General features: G+C 42.0%; 1 protein-coding gene across 1 annotated transcript in view; it reads right to left on the bottom strand.

The window, feature by feature from the left end:
* Window positions 1-22,486, bottom strand: part of LOC125466176 (parathyroid hormone/parathyroid hormone-related peptide receptor-like) — a 77,446-nt gene that overhangs the window by 10,969 nt on the left and 43,991 nt on the right. Inside the window, exons 10-14 of the mRNA XM_059638801.1 lie at window positions 20,972-21,032; window positions 16,500-16,566; window positions 16,038-16,132; window positions 10,138-10,279; window positions 664-705 (exon numbers count right to left, since the gene is read on the bottom strand). Of these exons, the coding sequence (XP_059494784.1) occupies window positions 664-705; window positions 10,138-10,279; window positions 16,038-16,132; window positions 16,500-16,566; window positions 20,972-21,032 (407 nt within the window). The remainder of the gene's footprint in view (window positions 1-663; window positions 706-10,137; window positions 10,280-16,037; window positions 16,133-16,499; window positions 16,567-20,971; window positions 21,033-22,486) is intronic.

Raw genomic sequence — 22,486 nt, 5'->3', positions numbered from 1 at the left:
ATTTGTCTTTCAATGATGTCTCATTGATGTGGACCCACAGTTTATAAGCATTGAAGTTATGAAAGCCTTTACTGCAGAAGGCTAATAAGGTTGGGTCATTAAGTATTTTCAGCAATGTGATCAGCAGATTTTTAATCCAAACCAAGGGTTACAGGGAAATGGCAGGAAAGTGGAGTTGTGAGATATCAGATCACCCACTATCACATTGAATGGTGGAGCACACACAATGGGCTGAATGGGCCTCCTTCTGCTCCTGTCTCCTCTGATCTTATCACCTTAACAGGGCTTGTTGTTACAGATCTGTGTAAATATCTGTCATAAATCAACATATGGCTACAAGTCATTGATTGAATTACAGAAAATGCTGGAAGTACAACAGTGCGGTTAATACTTGCACAGAAAAACAGTAGATTCCAGTTTCAGAATGTGCAGGGAAAGGTTAAATTGCAAAGTCCTGCACATTAATGTTGCCTGTGACACAGGAAAATGTCAGGAACAAAATTAGACAGAATTTGGTACACAGCTACATAAAGGCAAGTAGATAACTTTTTTTGCAAAGAGGTAAATTTTTAACTAGTGTGCTAATAAATATTGAGGCATTGATGTTCTTTCCAATATTTTCTGGTTTGTGGAGTTTTCTTTACCTGAAACTCAGTGACTCACCTCCCCATTGCAGAAACAGTAAATAAAAGCAACAAAAAAGCCCTGTTGGGAAAAAAAACAAAATCAATATCAGAATCATCAAATAGCACAGAAGAACATTCAGCCCACTGAATTGTGCTAACTTAAAAAGTAAGCCAGTTGCTTCCCTCCCTGCCCAAAGATTATTTTCCTGTACCCTTGTATGTTTTTCTGCTGCATTTCTCCAATTCTACCTTGAGAGCTAAGATTGAAACTGCATCTACCATCTTATCGGACAATGTATTCCAAATCTTATCCACACATTGTATAAATTCATTTCTCGTCAAACCAGGACAATATATTAACATGGGTCTTCTGCCAATAGCCTTGAAACTGCCTCAGTAATCAACCCTTAAAATCATTGGAAGCTATTTCTCTTAATTTACTTTATTTAAACTCTTTATGATTTGAATCCTTCATTCATATCTGTATTTTACTTTCTCTGCTCTAAAGAGAATAATCCCAGGTCCTCCACTGTAACTACATAATCCCCTCATCTCTGGAAACATTCCAATAAATATCATCTGCATTTCCTCCAAAGACATCACATCCTTGCTGAAGCCTGGACACAATACTGTAGCTAGAGCTGAAATCATGTTTTATAAAACATAGAAACACAGAAAATAAGTGCAGGAGTAGGCCATTTGGCCATTTGAGCCTGCACCACGTTCAATATGATCATGGTTGATCATGTGTTCTCAGTATCTCACTCCAGTTTTATCTCCATGCCCCTTGATCCCATTAGTCACAAGGACCACGTCCAGCTCCCTCTTGAATGTATCTACAAAACTGGCTCCAACATCATTCTGTGGTGGAGAATGCCACAGGTTCACAACTCTCTGAGTAAAGAAATTCATTGTCTTCTCTCCTTATTCTTAGACTGTAACCCCTAGCTCTGGACTTCCCCAACATTGATTATGCCCAACTACCAGGCTTCTGTATTTAACTCTGTTTCTAAGTTCAGGAACCTGTTTAGTTTATTCGCTGCTTTGTTAACCAATCCTGTCAATTTTACAGACTTGGTTACAGCCATACCTCCATTTAGCTTGCACTGTGATTACTCAATCTTTCAACCAAAATCGATCATCAAATGCCCCTATCCTGCATTAAATTCCATCTACCACATTTCCATCCATTTCCATTCCCCCAGCCTGTCTCTGTCCCGGTGAAGTATTTCACTATTTTCCTCCTATTTTTATTCCAATTCTAAGTTTCGCACCATCTGCAAATTTCAAAATTGTGCCTTTTCTGTGTCTTTCATTTTCTTGTGACTATCCCTATTTGTTCACCTTTCCCATATTGCCATGGTGAAGTGGATGGACCTGCCAGGAGAATGGCAGATTCCTTACAGCTGTCCAGACTCTTCCTACGGAACATGCGCAACAACGAAACAGGGGGAACAAAAAAGTGCGAAATGGAAATGATGATCCGGCAGGTTTCAGCTTCTTTTTGCTGCTTTTGCTGGCACCCCCATTGTTATGATATGTTGTTGAAATCATAATTCCCAATATACCCTCCTCACCCACCAGGCTCCCCCACAGTGTCCATGCCATTACTAAATACAAAAACACTTTCCTATGGTGCACCCAATTGACCAGCAACATTCTGGTCAAATCTCATGTAGAGCCTGCTTCAATCCCACCACATCAAGAGAAATGTTACTAGAAACACAGAGAATGCTGGAGAAACTTAGCAGGTCTGGAAACATCTGTGGAGGGAGAAACATAGTTAACATTTCAAGCCCAATATCACACTATTTCATAGCTATTGCGCTAATTTCCTGAATTAGTAATGCAGAGGGCTGGTCTAATAATCTGAGTTCAAATCCCACTAAGGCTATTATGGGATTTAAATTATGTCAACTAAATAAGTCCAGAATAAAAATCTGACATCAATAATGCTGACCAGGTAACCACTAGATTGTTGTTAAAATCTATCTGGTTTACTCATGCCGTTTAGGGCTGGAAACTGGCTGTCCTTGCCCAGGCTGATCTATTTGTGACTCCAACAATGAGGTTGACTGCTTTCTGAAATTGCTCATCTCAGTTGTTTCCAAACCGCTACCAAATTTCTAAACGTAAAACATATTGAACCACCTGGTACCAAATTAAGCACTGGATTGGGATGACAAAGAGCACAATCTGTCCATTCTATCCTGCTGCATTCTCCCTACTAACATCTGGGACCTGGTGCCAAAACTAGAAGAACTGTCAGACAGACTGGTCAAGCAATAGTCTGATATAATCACACTCACATATTCACTCTTACTTTAGGTCCCAAACTCCTTCATTACCATCCTCGGGTATGCCCTGTCCCAGTGGCGGGATAGGTCCAGTGCAGTGGTATACAATCAGGTGGTAGTTGCCCTAGGAGTCCTCACCATTGAGACCAGATCCCTGAAGTCTCATGGCAGAAAGTCTGACATGGGCAAGGGAGGTTCCCGCTGATTTCAACCTACTTACCTCCGTCAGCTGATGAAACTGCTCCATATTGAACAATACTTGGAGGAAGCACTGAGGGTGGCAAAAGCACTGAATGGGTGGGGGATTTCACTGTCCACAACCAAGAGTGGCTTAGCAACAATTCTACCGATTGAGCTGGCTGGGTCCTAAAGGACTGGGTAAGTGGTACATGGTAAAGGAACCAAAAAGAGGGAAAACTTACTTGACCTCATCCTTATCAATCTGCAATGATAGTATCAGTAAGAAAGACCACTGCTCAGCTCTTGTGGATACAAATTCGGTCTTTGCATTGAGAATATTGTCTTGTGTGACACTGTCACCATGCTAAATGGGAAAGACCTGGAACAGACCTAGCAACTCAAGTCTGGGCATGAGGCCCATCAGCAGCAGCAGAATTATACTTCAATACAATCTTCAACCTCATGGCCCAGCATATCCCCCACTCAACCAATACCATCAAGGCAGGGGGATATGCTGGTTCAGTGGAGAGTGCAAGAGGGCATGCCAGGAGCAGCACCAGGCATACATAAAAATAAGGTGTCAACCTGGTGAAACTATAACACAATACAACTTGCAGACTAAACAGCATTAGCAGCATGCATTAAACAGGGCTAAGTTCTCCCACAATCAATGAATCAGACCCACGCAACTGACAGAGGAGTTTCTGTGAACATTACATGCCCAACGATAGGGAGCCTAACACAGCGTTTGATACAAACATTTAATATGAAGCTGACAACAGGCTTGTGAGCAAAGTTAGGTCTCATGAAATAAAAGGGACATTTGCAACATGGATACAGAATTGACCAAGATACTGGAAACAGTAAGAGTTAATGGAAGGTTCTCAGGCTGGAGGAAAGCTTGCTGTGGAATTTCCCAGGGTTAGCGTTGAGAACATTGTTTTTTCCAATAGATATTAATGACCTCGTTCAGAGAGCACAATTTCAGAGAATGCAGAATCTATGAAAATTGGCAGCTTTTTGCACTGTGAGGAGAATAGTGGCAAGATAGGCAACAAATGGGAAATGAAGCTCAATGCAGAGAAGATTCATTTTGATAGGAACAGCTTGGAGGGCCAATGTAAAAGAACATACAATTTGAAAGCGACAAAGACAGGCTGGGAAATAAATGGGTCATTCTCACATTGGCAGGCTGTGACACGTGAGGTACCACAAGGAGCAGCATTTGGGCCCTCGCTGTTCTCAATATATATAAATGATTCAGAAGTGACAACAAAATGTAACATTTCCAGATTTGCAGATGACACAAAGCTAAGTGGGAATGTAAGTGGTGAAGAAGATGTAAAGCATCTTCAAGAGGATTTGGACAGGCTTAGTGATTAGGCAGGAACATGGCAAATGGAATGTAATGTGGTAGGAGGAACAGATATGCAGGGTATTGTATTAAATAGTAAGAGGTTGCAATGTCTAGATATACAAATGAATCTAGATGCCCTTGTCAGTAAGTTACTAAAGGCTAACATACAGGTGCACTAAGCAATTAGGAAGGCTAACTGAACATTAGCTTTATCACTGAGGATTTGAGTACAAGAGCAGTGAAGTCTTGCTTCAATTCTATAGGAGCTTGGTTAGACTGCACCTGGAGTACGGTGTGCAGGTTTACTCTCCTTATCTCAGCAAATGTATTGTTGCCATTCAAGCAGTGTAATTAAGGTTCACCAGATTTGTTCCCAGGATGGTAAGACTGTCCTATGAAGGGAAATTGGGTAAACTGAGCTTGTATTCTCCAGAACTTCAAAGAATGAGAGGTGATCTCGTTGCAACTTAGAAAGTGCTGAAAGGAATAGATAGGGTAAATGTAGGTAACGTTCAAATAACGGGGATGTCACTTACTACTGAAAGGAGGAAAAACTGTCAGCTCAAAGGGTTGCGAGTGTTTGGAATTCTCTAACCTGGAAGGGTGTGGAATCTTAGACTTTGAGTATGTTTAAGACAGCGATTGATAGATTTCTGTTACCAGTGGCATATTGAGTCATAGAGTCATACAGCATGGAAACAGGCCTTTGGACTGACCAGTTCACGCCAACTGTGTTCCCAAACTAAATTAGTTCCACCTGCTTGCACTTGTTCCATATCCCTCTAAACCTTTCCTGCTGATCAACTTACCCAGATGTCTTTTAAATGTCTCAAACCCTCCATCCCTAGCAACATCTTGGTAAATCTTTTTCAAACTCTCTCCTGTTTACAAGGGAGCAGGACTGCACACAGTATCCCAGAAGAGGCCTCATCAACATCCTGTGCATCATCAACATGACGTCCCAACTCCTGTACTGAAAGGCCTGAGCAATGGAGGCAAGCATGGGTAAGTGCATTCTTGACAACCCTGTCAACCTATAATGGGGTAATGGGATGGGTAAACGGCATTGAAGTGTTTGATCAGTGATGATCAGATGATGGGCAGGGCTTGACTGTCCAATTGGCCTATTCCTGTTCTTATATTCCAATGAAATGCAGGAAAGAGGAACTAAGTTATTAAAGGTGGTAGGAGAGGTTGAAAGGATGCTTTATAAGTATTCAATATCCTGTTTTTTTTCCAAAGTGTTTAGGGTACAAGAATGAGGGGGTGATGTTGAACTTGTATGAGATACAGTACTGTGTACAATTCTCAGCATCACCTTTTGGGAAGGACGTGAAGTCAATTAGAGAGGGTGTGGAAAAGATTGATGAATATGGTTCCAAGATGAAGAACTTCAGTTATGATGTTCAATTGCAGAAGTTAGAACTGCTTTCCTTGGAGAAGAGTTGGCTGTGGGGAAACTTAACAGCGATGTTCAAAATCTTAGGGTCAAAAATTACATGACGCCAGGTTATAGTCCAACAGGTTTATTTGAAAACAACAAGCTTTCAGAGTCTCGCTCTTTCATCTGAAAATTTGCCTCATTAACTACCTACCACACCCATGGTGCCCTCTTGTCTACAGCTAGTCCAATTCTCCTACACACTGTGGCAGGAGGTATTTACCACGCTCCAGGATAGCCCAGCTTATACCAGCATTCCTCGTGTCCATGCCTTATATGGAACACTAATGTGCACCAGTCAAGCAGGTAGCAGTCTGAAGCTGCCCAACATGCACTGTAGTGCTGCTTTGCTGCATTTAAGTGTGACTGGTGTTTGGTGAATTAGGGAGTCCCAGTGGATGTTTTAAGGAATAACTAAATTTAAGAGTTAATTTTCAATCCAAAATCTAGTCTGTTCTTCAATTTAACTGATCAGTCCTTCTGTTTCTCTCATTGGTGTGTGCTTCTGCTTTTTAATACAAAATAAAGGTGTTAGGGAAATTGGAAAGGGGGAAGAGTGGCCTGAAGATTATAGAGCATTGGAGGTGAGAGGGAGAGCGAGAGCGAGAGAGTGAACGAGAAAGTGAGAGACTGAGAAAAAAAATCTGGCAAGGAGTAGCCGAGCAGAGGAATGGGAAAGCTTTCAATGAAGCAGCCCAATGTTACTTTCACTCAATTCAGAGGCAGAGCTCCTGAGGTGACATCAGGATTCACATGTAACATGATGCACGTGTAAGCTGTTAATTGGGTCAGTACAGACATTGAGTATTTGTGCTACTATTATCACTTACAGTTTGTAAAGTCTTTATTTTGTGGTTTACAGATTGTAGGGACTATGTTCTGTTTTAATGAGCTCCAGGGAAGATGGGCCCACAGATAATTGGTGTTGTTTGATTTTAACAGTCCTTTAAAGGTTTAATTTAAAGGGATAATTCATGACAAGAGAGTTTATGCTTTTTCTGCTCAATTTGGGAAGCTGGGAATATTCTCTGTCTCCAAGATCAAGATGCGTATTAGAACTGTCTCCAGCTACAGCCCTGGAAACCTGGGTTTCGGAGCTGCAGTGTTGGGTGGGGGCGCTGGACTATCTGTAAAGATGAGGGAATAGTGGATAGCACACATAGAGAGGTGGTTACACTGCAGGCAGAAAGCAAATGGGTGATCAAGGTGCAGAGTAAGACGACTAGACAGGCAATACAGGAATCCTCTGTGGCTATTTCCCTGAAAAACAGATAAACTGCATTGGATGCTGCTGAGGAAAATGGCCTATCGGGGTAAATGCAACAGCCAAATTCATGGACCACAGTTAGCTCTGCTGCGTGGGAGAGGAGGATGATGTGGCAATGTAATAGTGATAAGGGATTCAATTGTAAGTGGAATAGATAGCCATTTCTGTGGCCACAGGCGTGGCCAGGATGGTTTGTTACCTCCCTGGTGTGTTAGGATCAAGGACGTCTCAGAGCAGCTGTAAGGCATTCTGGAGCGGGTGGGTGATACACATTCGTACCAATTACATAAATTGAAAAAAAGGGATGAAGTCCTAAAAGCCAAATATAGGGAGTTAGGAATATTGAAAGTTGGGACTTCAAAAGTAGTGATCTCAGAATTACTACCACATGGTAGTCAGAATAGAAATAGCAGGATACATCAGATGAGCACATGGCTGGAAGATGATGCAACGGAAGGATTTTAGATTCCTGGGTATTGGGATTGGCTCTCAGGGGAAGTGGAACCAGTAAAACCTAGATGGGTTACACCAGGGCAGGCCCAGAACTAGTGTCCTCAGCTTAGTATTTTCTGTGATTGGCATGGGTTTAAACTAGAATGGCAAGAGGGTAGAAACCTAACCAGGGTGGCAAGGGAAAGAGAAATAAGGACAGCAATAAAAGAGAGGACAGTAAAATGCAAAAACAGTACACAATGTCATTAACAGCACGAGGCAAAATGGGTAATTTCTGAGAAAGGGTCTCGACCCGAAACATCAACTTTCCTGCTCCTCTGATGCTGCTTGGCCTGCTGTGTTCATCCAGTGCTACAGCTGTTATCTCAGATTCTCCAGCATCTGCAGTTCCTGAACCAGGAACTTGTTATGTCTGAACCAGAATTAGGGGAACTGTTCTCTAGGAAGAGGCTGATCTTTTAGGAGACAGAATGAAGATTTTATTTTTCTCTCTCTCAGAAGGTTATATGACTTTGGAACTCTCTGTCTCAGAAGGTGCTGAAGATGGGTTTATTGAACATTTTTGAGAGAGCTGGATATATTCTGTTAGGCAGCAGAATCACAGGTTATCTTGGCTAGTTAGGAATGTAGAATCTGGAACACAAGCTGGTTAGCCATCATCTTAGTGAATAATGGAGCATGTTTGAAGACTCAAATGGTCCCTGTTTACTCCTATTTCATATGAATCTGTTCAGATAAGAATTGGAATTTCTGTGATTGTATCCTCATTTAATGCCCCACTGTCAAAATCCTGGATGTTACCACTGACCTTAAACTAATTTGGACCAACTATATAAATACGGCTGCAGGAGCAGGACAGGGACTAAGAATTCTGCAGCAAATAATTCATTTCACAACTTCCCAAAGTCTGTACAACATCTACAAGGCACACGTCAGGAGTGTGACGTAATAAACACCGCTTAATGCCTGGATGAGCACAACTCCAGCAGCACTCAAGAAGTGCAAAACCATTCATGAAGCAACTGGCATGATCAGTGCTACATCCACTATTTCCAACATTCATTCTGTCTGCCCCTGACATTCATTCCCTCTGCCCCTGACATTCAGCAGCAGCAGTGTGAGCCTCCAAAAGGTGCATTGCAAAAATTCGCCAAGGCTCCTTGGACAGAACCTCTACCATCTAGAGGACAAGGGTGTCAGATGACAGGGAACACCACCATGTGCAAGTTCCCCTACGTGCCTCTCATTACCACTCTGACTTGGAAATATATTGCTGTTCCTTCAGTGTCATTGGTTCAAAATCGTGGAACTCTGACCCTAACAGCATTGTGGGTGAATGGACATCAAAGGTGGCACACTGTTTCAAGAAAGCACCATGCCTTCTTCAGGGCAATTAGAAACAGGCGATAAATGTTGGTCTAGCTGGTGCTGCCCACATCCTGCTAATGAATAATTTATAAGATCACATTCCTCCATAGAGGCTGTTCACTTCTCATTTGTGTTTAGATAACTTGCAGGATGGAATGACAGTATTATAGAACAGTTACTGAATAAAGAAAATGATTCTGTCCATCATGTTTATGCCAGCCCCCTGCCAAAGCACCTTATTTAATCCCATTCTCCCACCTTTTTTCCCATTAGCATTGTAACTCGTTTCTGTTCAGATAATGATAGAATCATATATTTGAAATACCAAACTGATCTGTCTAGATCAGGCCCTTCAGAAGGGGAGACTGTGGCCTAATTGTTATGTCAATGAACAAATATTCCAATGCTCTTGTGATTATGGGTTCAAAAGCCCAGTAAGCAAGCAAATTACATATAAATAAATGCATCTGGAATTGAAAACTTAACAGTCACATGATTTTCATGATTGAGATATCAATTATCATCCAGACCCATCTGGATCACAACGTGCTTCAGGGAAAGAATTTGCCATCCTTACCTAGGCTGGTGTACATGTGACTCCAAACCCACAGCAGGGTGGTTGACTTTTGACTCTGAAAAATCCCAGAAAGTCACTTAGTTGAAAGGCAAGTAGGTGACAGTGTTCACCTTACCAATGACATCCACATTGCATGAAAGATCCTGATCTTACGCACTTTTTGTATGAGAGGCTTTTCCTACTGGCTGCTTATGCCAATCACCTTCATTTTATGCCATCTGCTTCTTGCTTCTTCCACCATTGGCAACAGTTTGATTCAAGCTAGTCTGTTCACGCACCTCATGATTTGAGGTTGAGATCGATTAGATGGGCAGAGTGTGATCAGGGAATACAGAACCCAAAGAGCAAAAGTGGGAGGTGAGAAGTGATGTGAATGCCTAGGTCCTAAAACTCAGGGCTTGAATCTCAGAACTTAGTTCCCAGCACCCAGAGCCCAAGGCTCAGAGTCCGGTGCCCTGAAGCCACTGTTGAAGTGCCTATACATTAGACCATGGAACCTGAAACCAGAGATAGGGGAAACCAGATCTCAAACCAACATCCAGTGCCCTGAATCCTGCATTCAGAGACCTACCTGTGAGGAGTTGAAGAGCATCTCATAATGCATTTGGATCTGCCAAAGGATTCCGGACACCTCAGAGTAGGGCATCGCCATGAAAATCACATAATGGACCCCAAACAATGGCATAAGTACAAGTGTGGACTTCAGCAGTTTCCTTTAAGAGAAACAAAACCAACTGAAAGACAGAGTGAATTATAGCTAACCACTGCAGCTCCAACCTCAATGTACAGAGTTCACGATCCAGAATCCAAAGCCAATGACGGAACACTATTCTGACAAGCTTCTGTTTCTGTGTCAGGGCAAGCGTGTGTGTGTGTGTGTGTGTGTGTGTGTGTGTGTGTGTGTGTGTCTGTGTGTGTGTCTGTGTGTGTGTGTGTGTGTGTTGACAGCTGCCCTGGGAATGCAAACAATGCACACTATCAAACAGCACCTGGGCGAAATCTCAAGTTGCGCTCAGCTCTATGCGAACATCCTCCTGCTCTAAAAGGTATCACAATTTGTTCCATGTTTTGTGCATTTGAATGTTTTACATGGCTTAGGGCTTGATAAACATTCAGACAGCATTGAGGCTCCATATAAGACTGTTCAAAACAGAATTTCATTGGGAAGATTTGGTGTAAAATGGAATGCCGTAGCAAAAACAGAAAAGGTCTGGTAGCGCTGTGATTGAAAAATAGCACATGTCAAACATTACTTTGAACTATTTAGGTTATGTTTCATTATTAATGGGGAATCGTTACAAAATCTTAGACTCTGAATAGCTGATAGAAGGAAGCAGAGTGCTTTGTGCCTTAGATGCTCTTGTCTTTTTTGATGAAGGTAGTGGAAAATGGATACTGCAGATCAAGCACTGGATAGTGGTAATATGGATTAGCCTGGCACATGAGACAGATTTAAAGGCCAGTTGACTAGGGTGGGTGGCAAAGAGAATTCTAGCGAATGGAGTGATGTGGTAATTGTGGGACATTCAGGTAAACAATAAGTTTAAACATTGGTTGAATATTTCAAATGATGATCAAGAAGTAAGGTCCATGGAATGGAGGAGAAAGAGTAGAGAGTAAAGTGTAGTGTTTTTGTAGTCGGTCTGGAAATGACTCTTGAGTCAGAAAAGATTACAGACTGGAGAAAAATCTTTCAATATGGCAAGATATTGATCTTAGCTGACAACAAAGCGGACACTGTTGTAGTTGGTTGGCTCACTGAGCTGGTTCATTGTTCACACAGATGTTTTATTACTCCGCTGGGTAACACCATCATTGCAGCCTCTAATGAAGCACCGGTGTGTTTTCCCGCCTGGTATTTAAGCTCTGGGGTCCGTTGAACTGGATTACCTCACTTCCAGTTTGCTTTCACAATGGATTGTACATGGGGTTGAGTTCTATGTGTTTGTCGATGGCTTTCTTTATGGAGTTCTATGCTTCTAGGAACTCCCGTGCCTGTCTCTGCTTTGCTTGTCCCTGGATCTTGGTGCTGTCCCAATCAAATTGGTAGCTTTCCTTATCCATGTGGATAGAGATGCGTGAATATTGGTCATGTCTTTCTGTAGCCAATTGATGTTCGTGCACCCTTGTTGTTAATTTCCTTCCTGTTTGTCTGATGTAATGTTTGCCACAGTCTCTGCAAGGATTCTTGTATATGACATTGGTCCTGTCCATAGCATGGGAATTCCTAGAAGCTTGGTATTCCACAAAGAAGCCATCAACAAACACATTGAACTCAACCCCATATACACTCCATTGCGATGGAAAACTGGAAGTGAGGTAATCCAGCTCAATGGACTCCAGAGTTTAAAGGCCAGGCAAGAAAACACACCAACACTTCATTGGAGGCTGCACTGATGATGTTACCCAGCAAGGCAATGAAATGTCTGTGGAACAACGAATCAGCTCAGCAAGCTAATCAACCAAACCATCCACAACCTGAGCTACCAAATCTACTCTAAAATCTTAAAAAAGCAGAGACCATGGCTCATATGGATTACAGAATGAAATGAGGATTACAGGATAGTCTCTGAGCAAACAAAAAGTGGTAGTCCATGTGACTGTGAAGTTCTGATTGCTGTCAATAAAGTTGGGGATAAACTGAAAAGAGAGCAAAATAAAAGGGATATGTGGCTCAGGAGCATTTGGAATCATTCAGGTAATGAGCAATCAGCCTCACTACATTGGTGCATTTAGACTGAAACAGTCCTTGCAGATGAGACTTAAAGTGAAGCAAGCTGAAGAGCAATTGAGTAATACAGATGTCAGAGCGGACCCTCCCAAAACTGGAAAGGTGATTTTGAAAGTGATAATGAGAACTACAGATGCTGGAGAATTCAAGATAACGAAATGTGAGGCTGGATGAACACAGCAGGCCCAGCAGCATCTCAGGAGCACAAAAGCTGACGTTTCGGGCCTAGACCCTTCATCAGAGCTAGGCCCGAAACATCAGCTTTTGTGCTCCTGAGATGCTGCTGGGCCTGCTGTGTTCATCCAGCCTCATATTTCGTTATCTAGGTGATTTTGAAAATCTCTTTTGTCCATTGGCATTCAGAATAATCAACATAAAAGACACATTTCCAAGGGAAATAGTTTTCAGAAAGAAAATGTTTCTGAAACCATCTAAAGAAGCAGCAACCACAGAACAATAAATGATGAAAATAAAGCAAAAATGCCTCTGTAGTTTGAATGATGCCTTCCAGGGAATGGTATTTTTCAATGAGATCTGCTTTGCTCAAAACAGGTTGTGTTCAACTAAAGGTAGATGCTGCAGTGTTTTACTGGTGTCCTGAAGGACCATTTACAGGTAGCACCACCTGCATGTTGATGATGCAGTGGTATTATGGAGTTTGAAACATGTCATCTTAATAAGATTGGAACAGACCTTAACAGTAGGAGTTAGGTTTTTGGGACTTTTAAATATTTTGCTTCAATATAAAGTAGCATAAGTCTGGAATAACTTTAAGTCAACAATCCAGTTTATAGAGTATTACTCACATCTAAGCTAATCATTCCAGGGCGTCACAGAAAGATCATATTGTCTCTAAACAAGAGAGAGAGCAATTATGAAGCAGCTGTCAAATTGTTTTATTAAAAGAATGTCGGAAGAAATTGCTAGGAGTGCTAGGGGTGGAATTCTTATAAAGTAACACTTCGAACATAAAATGAGGGATTTAGATTTATTTTATTTTGAAATTTAATTGTACATATTACTGCTAATTTTCATTTAAAGACTGCTAAGGGAATCTGTTAATTGAATATTAATTGCATTCAATTTTACATATACACAGTAGGCACATTGTTAATGTAGACATTCAGTTGGCTCTTGATTAGAAAAGAACTAGAAGCAGTACTCACAACAATGAAGTTCTGGTGGCTAAAACGGTGCTTTGTTGTGTTAAGAAATATATGTTTGCAAATTGTAATGCTGAACATAAATAAAAGTGTTTGTAATGATTGAAACAAGTTCAATCCTTCTCCAAGTGGATTTCTGGGATAAACAAACACTCCATACAAGGTAACAAAGTGTGAAGCTGGATGAACACAGCAGGCCAAGCAGCATCTAAGGAGCACAAAAGCTGACGTTTCAGGTCTAGACCCTTCATCAGGGAGGGGGATGGAGAGAGGGTTCTGGAATAAATAGGGAGACTACCCGGTGTGGCTTCCTTTACATTGGGGAAACCAAGAGGAGGCTCGGGGACCACTTTGCAGAACACCTCCGCTCGGTTCGCAATAAGCAATTGCACCTCCCAGTCACGAACCATTTTAACTCACCCCCCCCATTCTTTAGATGACATGTCCATCATAGGCCTCCTGCATTGCCACAATGATGCCACCCGAAAGGTTGCAGGAACAGCAACTCATATTCCGCTTGGGAACCCTGCAGCCCAATGGTATCAATGTGGACTTCACAAGCTTCAAAATTACCCCTTCCCCCACCGCATCCCAAAACCAGCCCAGTTCGTCCCCTCCCCCCAGTGCATCCCAAAACCAGCCCAGCCTGTCTCCGCCTCCCTAACTTGTTCTTCCTCTCACCCATCCCTTCCTCCCACCTCAAGCCACACCTCCATTTCCTACCTACTAACCTCATCCCACCTCCTTGACCTGTCCGTCTTCCCTGGGCTGACCTATCCCCTCCCTACCTCCCCACCTATACTCTCCTCTCCACCTATCTTCTTTTCTCTCCATCTTTGGTCCGCCTCCCCCCTCTCCCTATTTATTCCAGAACCCTCTCCCCATCCCCCTCTCTGATGAAGGGTCTAGGCCCGAAACGTCAGCTTTTGTGCTCCTGAGATGCTGCTTGGCCTGCTGTGTTCATCCAGCTTCACACTTTGTTATCTTGGATTCTCCAGCAACTGCAGTTCCCATTATCTCTCACTCCATACAAGACTTTCTTTTCCTTATATTCAAACCTCCTTACAAGAAAGACCTGTATGATTTTGCTTTTCTGAATTCTTGCTCTACGTGCTTGTAAACAATTTCAATGCTTTATACAAACACACCCATGTCTCTCTGAACATCAACATGTCAATCTGTCTCCTCTTTGAGAAACTATGTGCTGTTCCATTCCTTCCGCCAAAGTCAATCACTTCATATTACTCCACATTGTGCTCTAAATACTAACTTGTTGCCCATTCACCTATCTACAACTTATCACAGACTTTACATTTTCTCCTGTTCTCGCCTTACTTTGTGGTGTCAGCAAACTCGGATATACTACTCTTCATCTCTACATCTAAATTATAGATTGTAAATAATTTAATCCCCAGCACCGATCTTCTTCATTCCACAAAGTAGCCTTTCAACTGGAAAACATCTCAGTTCTCTCTACCCTCTGCTTCCTGTCCACTGACCAAATCTCTAACCACATCTCCTTCAAGTCCATGAGCCCTTACCTTGTATGGTAAACTTTTGTGGTATCTTAATAATACCTTTTGGAATGTGTACTCCATCCACATCCTGGCTCCCCTTTGATACCCTACTCGTTACATTTTCAAAAAACTCCAATGATCTTGTCAAACACTATTTCTCTATCATGAAACTATGCCAACTCTGTCTGGCACGTTATGATTTTTCCAATTCATTGCTAAGACTCCCTTAATAATAGATTCCAGAATTTTGCCAATGATTAGGAAGACAAATGCAATGTGAGCATTCATTTTGAGAGTGCTAGAATATAAAAGCAGGGATGTACTGTTGAGGCTTTGGACAAACTGCATTTGGAATTTTGGGCCCTGTATTCAGTGAAAGGTGTTCTAGCATTGGAGGGGTCTACAGGACGTTTGTGGGAATGATCATGGAAATGAAGGGGTTGTCATGTGAGGAGTGGTTGAGGACTCTGGGTTTATACTCAATGGAATTTAGAATATTGAGAGGCCTGGACAGAGTTGATGTAGGGAAGATGTTTCCACTAGTAGGAAAGACTAGGACCTGAGGGTTTAGTGCCAGAATGAAGGAATTTGAGGAGGAATTTCTTCAGCCAGAGGGTGGTGAATCTGTAGGACTCATTGCCACAGAAGACTGTGGAGACTAAGTCATTGAGTTTATGTAAGACCGAGATAACGTCTTGATCAGTAGAGGGATCAGATGTTCCAGGAGAAGCCAGGAGAATGGAGTTGAGAAACACATCAGCCATGATCAAATGACAGTGCAGACTGGATGGATTGAATGGCCTAATTCTGCTCCTGTACCTTACAGTCTTATTATGGTCATATGACTAGCAGGCTAACTAGCTAATTCCTTGCCTCTCCTCTCTTTCATATGTCTTGATATGCAGTGTTACATTTGCTAACTTCCAATGCACTAGAACTGCTCTTGGATTCAAGGATTGTAAAGAGCATAACTATAACATCTACCGTCTGTGCAGCCAATGCTTTTACAGACCGGAGATTTGTTGGTCCCAGAAGATGGTTTGGATAAACATCTTCTCACCTGTACTGTTGCCGTGGGTCCAGTTTTCCTGCATTTGTCTCCCAGAGTTTTGATGCCAAAACCCGGACAATGTTTATGAACAGGAAGAAATTCAGCTGAAAGAAAGAACAATATCACTCACTCCACATCACTGAGTTTCACTTCTTGCTCTTCTGTTGGAGATATTTCTGTACATCTTTCTATTATTGAGGGGCTGGCCTGAACCAGTTTCTGTAAAATATAGGTCCCATGACTTTGTGGATCCCCAACCCATTTGGATCAGACCAAAGGCAGGTGATAAAATTCTGAAAAAAACAGGGATTTGATGTTTACAGAAACTTTTAAAAGGAAATTTTTTAGTTGTTGTTTGCCTGCATTATGCTAGGTGATTGGCTTTGGTCCTTTGGTGCCAATTGATTCGCTGCGCTGTATTAACCATTACCGACCACCTGTCAGACCCCAAAGATGCAGCCTCTCACTTACTACAATTGCAGTGAGAATGGGAACCTGATAAATCCACTTCAAGTTTCCAGCACTTAGATCCCAGCAGCTGAAAGAGAGAGAAAAAAACACAGGGCTGTTTTTGATTTGGTCACAGACTTTTAACAGACAGCGTGAACTTTCAAAACAGTTTCAGCTTCTGTCTTTTTCTTTATTTATTAACAGGAAATGGGTAGTGCTGGCTTGACCAGCATTTATTGCCCATCCCTAATTGCCCAGGTGCCCAAGGCTTTAGTTGCAAAAAGACAAGCCCGCATGAACAGTTCATTGGAGGCAGAAGAAGGAGGTTGGCTTCATGCAGGTAGACTGCCGTCATTAACTTCATGTTGCTGGAACACAGCAAAGTCCCAGGAATTGTTGGTAGCTCTGTCCTGCTGATGATAGATCCCAGAGAAGTGGTGGGCAAATTATTGGAAAGGGCTCTCAGAGGTAGGGTTTATGATCACTTGGAAAGGCACAATTTGATTCGCGATTTGTGAGGTGTAGATCATGCCTCACAAACCTTACCAAATTCTTTGAAGAGGTGACCAAACATGTGGATGGAGGTGGAGCAGTGGATGTGGTATACATGGATTTAAGTAAGGTGTTTGATTAGGTTCCCCATGGCAGGCTCATGCAGAAGTTAAGGAGGCATGGGATAGAGGGAAATGTGGCAGATTGGATTCAGAATTGGCTGACCCTTAGAAGACAAAGGGTGGTAGTAGAAGGAATATATTTAACATGGTGTTCAGTTATGAGTGGTGTACCACAAGGATCTGTTCTGGGTCCTCTTCTATTTGTGACTTTTGTAAATGATTTGGATGAAGGAGCGGAAGGGTGGATTAGTAAATTCGCAGATGATATGAAGGTGGGTCACGTTGTGGACAGTGTGGAGCACTGTTCTAGGTTACAAAGGGATGTTGATAGAATGCAGAGCAGGGCTGAGAAGTGGCAGATGGAGTTTAACCCTGAAAAGTGTGAGGTGATTCATTTTGGAAGGACAAACTTGAAAGCAGAATACAGGGTTAACGGAAAGATTCTTGGGAGTGTGGAGGAGCAGAGGGATCTTGGGGTTCATGTTCACAGTTCCCTGAAAGCTGCAACCCAGGTTTACGGGGTTGTTAAGAAGGCATATGGTGTGTTAGTTTTCATTAATAGAGGGATTGAGTTCAAGAGCCATGAAGTTATGCTCCAGCTGTACCAAAGCCTGGGGTTCGGCAACATCTGAAGTATTGTGTCCAGTTCTGGTCACCTCATTACAGGAAAGATGTGAAAGATGTGAAAAGGTACAGAGGAGATTTACTAAGATGTTGCCTGGAATGGAGGGAAGGTCTTACGAGGAAATGTTGACAGAGTGAGGGCTTTTCTCATTAGAATGATGAAAGATGAGAGGTGACTTGTTAGAGGTGTACAAAATGATCAGAGGTATAGATAGAGTAGACAGGCAGAATCTTTTTCCTAGGGCAGAGGTAGCTATTACAAGGGACATAGTTTTAAAGTGAGTGGAGGTAGATATTGGGGAGATGTCTGAGGTAGGTTCTTTACTCAGAGAGTGGTCGGGGCATGGAATGCATTGCCGGAGAGGGTAGTGGAGTCAGCCTCATTAGAGGCATTTAAGCGGCTATTAGATAGACAATATGGATGATAGCATAAGGTAGAGGTGGAGAGTAGATAGACCTTAGGTTTTGGATAAAAGTTTGGCACAAGCTCATGGGCCAAAGGGCCTGTACTGTGCTGTACTGTTCTATGTTCTGTGTTCTACTGGAAGCCAAGGAGCAAGAGAGATGGGATTATGCTGGTGTTTAGATGCTGTGGTACAGCCTTGTGAACCATATGCAATGCATACTCAGGCAAAGACATTAAGCTACTGGAAGGAGAGCAGTCATTGAGGCAATCTAAACCAGAGCTTTAAAAGTTTCTTTAAATTCCTTCACTCATAGGATGTGGGTGTCTTTGGTTGAAACAACATTTATTGCTCATCCCTAATTGACAGGCTGATGGTGAGCTGTCTTCTTGAACCATGATGGTCCATTTAATGTAGAAAGACCAACAATGCAATTAGGGAGGCCATTCTGGGATTTTGACCCAGCAACTTTGAAGGAACGTGAATTTTTCCAAGTTAGGATGTAAGTTGCTTGGAAGGGAACTTGAAGGTGATGGTATTCTCATGTTTCTGTATTCCTTGTTCTTGTGGCTGTGGGTTTGGAACATACTGATTAAGGAGCCTAAGTGAACTTCTGCAGTACATCTTGTCCATAGAACACATTGCTGCTTTCACCAGTGGCAGAAGTTAGATTGTTCCTTATTGGAGATGGTTATTGCCTAGCATTTGTATGGCATGAATTTTATTTGCCACTTGTCAACCAAAGCCTGAATATTATCCAGGTTTTGTTGCATTTGGACGTAGACTGCTTCAGTATCTGACGAGTCTTGAATGGTGCTGAACATTGTGCAAACATCAGCAAACATCCCCTCTTCTAACTTTATGACTCGGGGGAGATCATTGATGAAGCAGCTGAAGATAGTTGGGCCTGGGACGCTACTCTGAGGAACTCCTTCAGTGATGTCCTGGAACTGCGATGATTGGCCTCCAACTACCATAACCATCTTGCTTTTATGGGGGATATGGCTCCAATTCATTTCGAGGCATGGCCTCACGGCGTTATTGCTGAACTGTTAATCCAGAGACCTAGATAATGTTCTGAGGGCCCCAGTTTGAATCCCACCATGGTGGATGGTAGAATTTGAATTCAATCAAAAATATCTGGAATTAAGAATCTAATGATGAACATGAATCCACTGTCAATTACCAAGAAAACCTGTCTGGTTCCTAATGCCCGTGAGGGAAGGTAACTGCCATCCTTACTTGGTCTGGCCGACATGTGACTCCACGCCCAGAGCAATGGGGTTGACGCTGAACTGCACTCTGGGCAATTAGGGACGGGCAATAAATGCTGCCTAGCCAGCAATGCGTCATCCCGTTAATGAATAAAGAATTCCCATGGAATTTTCTAGTTTTACTGGGACTCCTTGATGTCGCTCTCAGTCAAATGTGGCCTTCTGTCTCACTGTTATTGTGTAGAATATATGACATCGCAAGATTCCATAAACAATAATGCGGTAATGTCCAGATAATTTGTGATGAAATATTGTTGAGGACACCAGGGAGATACCACAGGAAACTCTTTCACTCTTTTTGTAAGAAGAAATATTGCTGTTCCATTCTTTGTTTTAAGGACTTTCAGGGTGCCTGAACCAGGACAAAGTCCATTCCTCTACAACGTTTTCCTAATGAATACTGAATTGATCATGCCATGATTGGAGATTATCTTAAATAAGGAGAACGTGTTGTCAAGAAACATCTAGAACAAAACAAGCTTCACTAAGAAATAGTGTTAGCAGAAAGAAAAATATTAGTGTCATTAGGATACCATGCAAACTATCACCAGGGAAGAAGAGGAATTTGAATGTATTCCTCATGGAAAAGGAAATTCCAATGGAAAAGGAAATAGACATAAAATTTAAGCATTAATTGTGGGAAGAGGAGCTGGGTGAGCAGCAGATTAACTGGTGTTCTGGAAATCTTGCTGCAGTGGTCGTATCTCTGGTTCTGAAATATTTTAAAGGTAAGAGCGGCACGGTGCCTCAGTAGTTAGCACTGCTGCCTCACAGCACCAGGAACCTGGGTTTGATTCCAGCCTTGGGTCACTGTGTGGAGTTTGCACATTCTCCTCATGTCTGTGTGGGTTTCCTCCCACAGTCCAAAGATGTGCAGGGTAATTGGACTGGCCATGCTATAATGCCCAGGGATATTTGGGTTAGACAAGAGGAATGCAGGAGTACTGGGTCTGGATTGGGTGCTCTTCGAACAGGAGGTGTGGATTTGTTGGGCCAAATGGCCTGCTTCCACACTAAGGGGAAAAGAAATTGAAACTCAACAGAGAATAATTGATTTTTACATGTTATTAATGATTACCTTCCATATAGTCAGTGGCCTCCTCTCAATTCACCTTATAATAAAATACATTGATTCCTAATGTGCCTTTCAAAGCTTGTAGACTTTCTAAAGTGCTTTACAACCAATGGAGTCCTTCTGAAATTTAGTCATTGTGGTCAGAAAAATAGCCTTCAATTTCCTCATGGCAATCTCTCACAAACATCAACATGATAACTGACTAGATTGTTTTATTGAATTTGCCCGAGGGATGAACGTTGACCAAAACTCCAGAGACAGATCCCTTAGTTTTTGACATTCTTCTGGGAAAGCAAACTGCAACTTGGTTTACATCTCCCCCCAAAATCAGCCCATGCTCGATTGTTATATGCTCAAATCTTGAGCATGTGTTACCCCATTCCCACCCAGCTTTGAATTGTTCCAATGTTGGTCAGTCTCATTTTCAAAGTTGCTCAGATGTTTTAACAATATTTCAGGAATTGTGCTGAATCTGTACTACTGGCACTGACAATATACATACCGTGTATCAGCTAATAATGCTCTGGCACTCCCCCATACAGCCACCACCACCGCAGGGACTCCTACAGAAATCCAGAAACAGCCACCTGAGATCTTAGATCAGGTATTCACTCATTCAATACACACACACTGCAACTAACATATATTTATATAGAACCTTTTAAAGGACTAAAGTGTCACGTGAAGCTTACTAAACATAACTTGGGCACATAAGCAAATAATTTGGTATGTGAGTTTGAAAAAATGTCTTAAGAGATGACAGTGACATTTTGGGAGGGAATTCCAGAGATTATGGTTCAGTCAGCTAAAGGCAGAGCCAAGAAAGGCAGAATCATGATAATCATATTGCTCAAGAGGCCAGAGTTGAAGCTAGATAGATATTTTGGAAGAAATTAGGCTTGGAAGAGATTGTGTGTGATGAGGCCATTGAGAAATTTGAAAACAAAGATGGCATTTAAAACTGAGACAATGCTTAAACAGGCGCAGAAAGTCAGTTGGAGAAGGATGTGCTGGAGCCAGTTGACATTAACATGCAGAATGAAACATTACAAATATTCACCACCTAACTCAGCATCGGTGAGTGTCTCTTATGCTGAAGTGAAATCCCAGTTAAGGCCCTCAATTTGTATATAATTCACACAATAGAGATACAATTAACACCAGTGTACATCAGTAGCATAAGAATGATGGGTGACTGAGGATTGGTCTTACTTGGGGCTTGTGTATCAAAGTGTTGGTTGAAATCAAGTTTATTATTTCATCCAAGCTGATGCTGGTCAATACCACTACAAATCTGCAGAAATATACAGGGCTTCCAAACAGAAACAGACTATTTGTCCAACTAACCTATCTCAGTGATTGTCCTCTGCATAAGCAAACAGGTTAAAATTGGACTATACCCGCTACGTACCTTCAAACTACTTCCCTTCATTCACTTGTACAATCTCACCTTGAATGTTCACTTGCTCACTCACACCCCAGAAGTGAATTCTGAGTCTCATCACACTTTTCACAAGAGTTCTGCTGTGTTTTCATGCTGTCTCTTCATTTTGCCCATTTTAGCAACACCTCCATTTTGAACACTATTGCCCCTAACCATTTCTCCAAAACATTGATAAAACATAGTGAATAGATATGATTGCAGAGTTGTATCCATTTTCCAGTTGCACAGAAAAACTGCCTTTAACTTTCATGGCTTCTAAAGATTTCCACCACTGTTTCTTTCCCCCTTGCATCCCATTTGGGTTTATTTTTGTCTAATGGACAGAGATTGTTTGCTATGATTAAATATCAACCCCCAATATTATTGCATCATGTGACTGCCAGGGTGATTAAAATAGGTGTTGGTCATTTTCACAACTAACAATTCAACAGAAGAATGGAGCTTGGACTGGACTTTAGCTATTGCCCAACATTAGTTAGTGTGGTCACTGCACGCCCCATCTCTATATATTACCAATACATTTAGTGTTAAAGCTCCGCTGGCAACACTGAAACAAGCAATGTCACTTTGTTG

The sequence above is a fragment of the Stegostoma tigrinum genome, chromosome 31 (assembly GCF_030684315.1).
Source record: "Stegostoma tigrinum isolate sSteTig4 chromosome 31, sSteTig4.hap1, whole genome shotgun sequence".
NCBI classification, from domain to species: domain Eukaryota; kingdom Metazoa; phylum Chordata; class Chondrichthyes; order Orectolobiformes; family Stegostomatidae; genus Stegostoma; species Stegostoma tigrinum.
The sequence above is the reverse complement of the archived record's forward strand: the minus strand, read 5'-3'. Positions and strand labels throughout refer to the sequence as shown.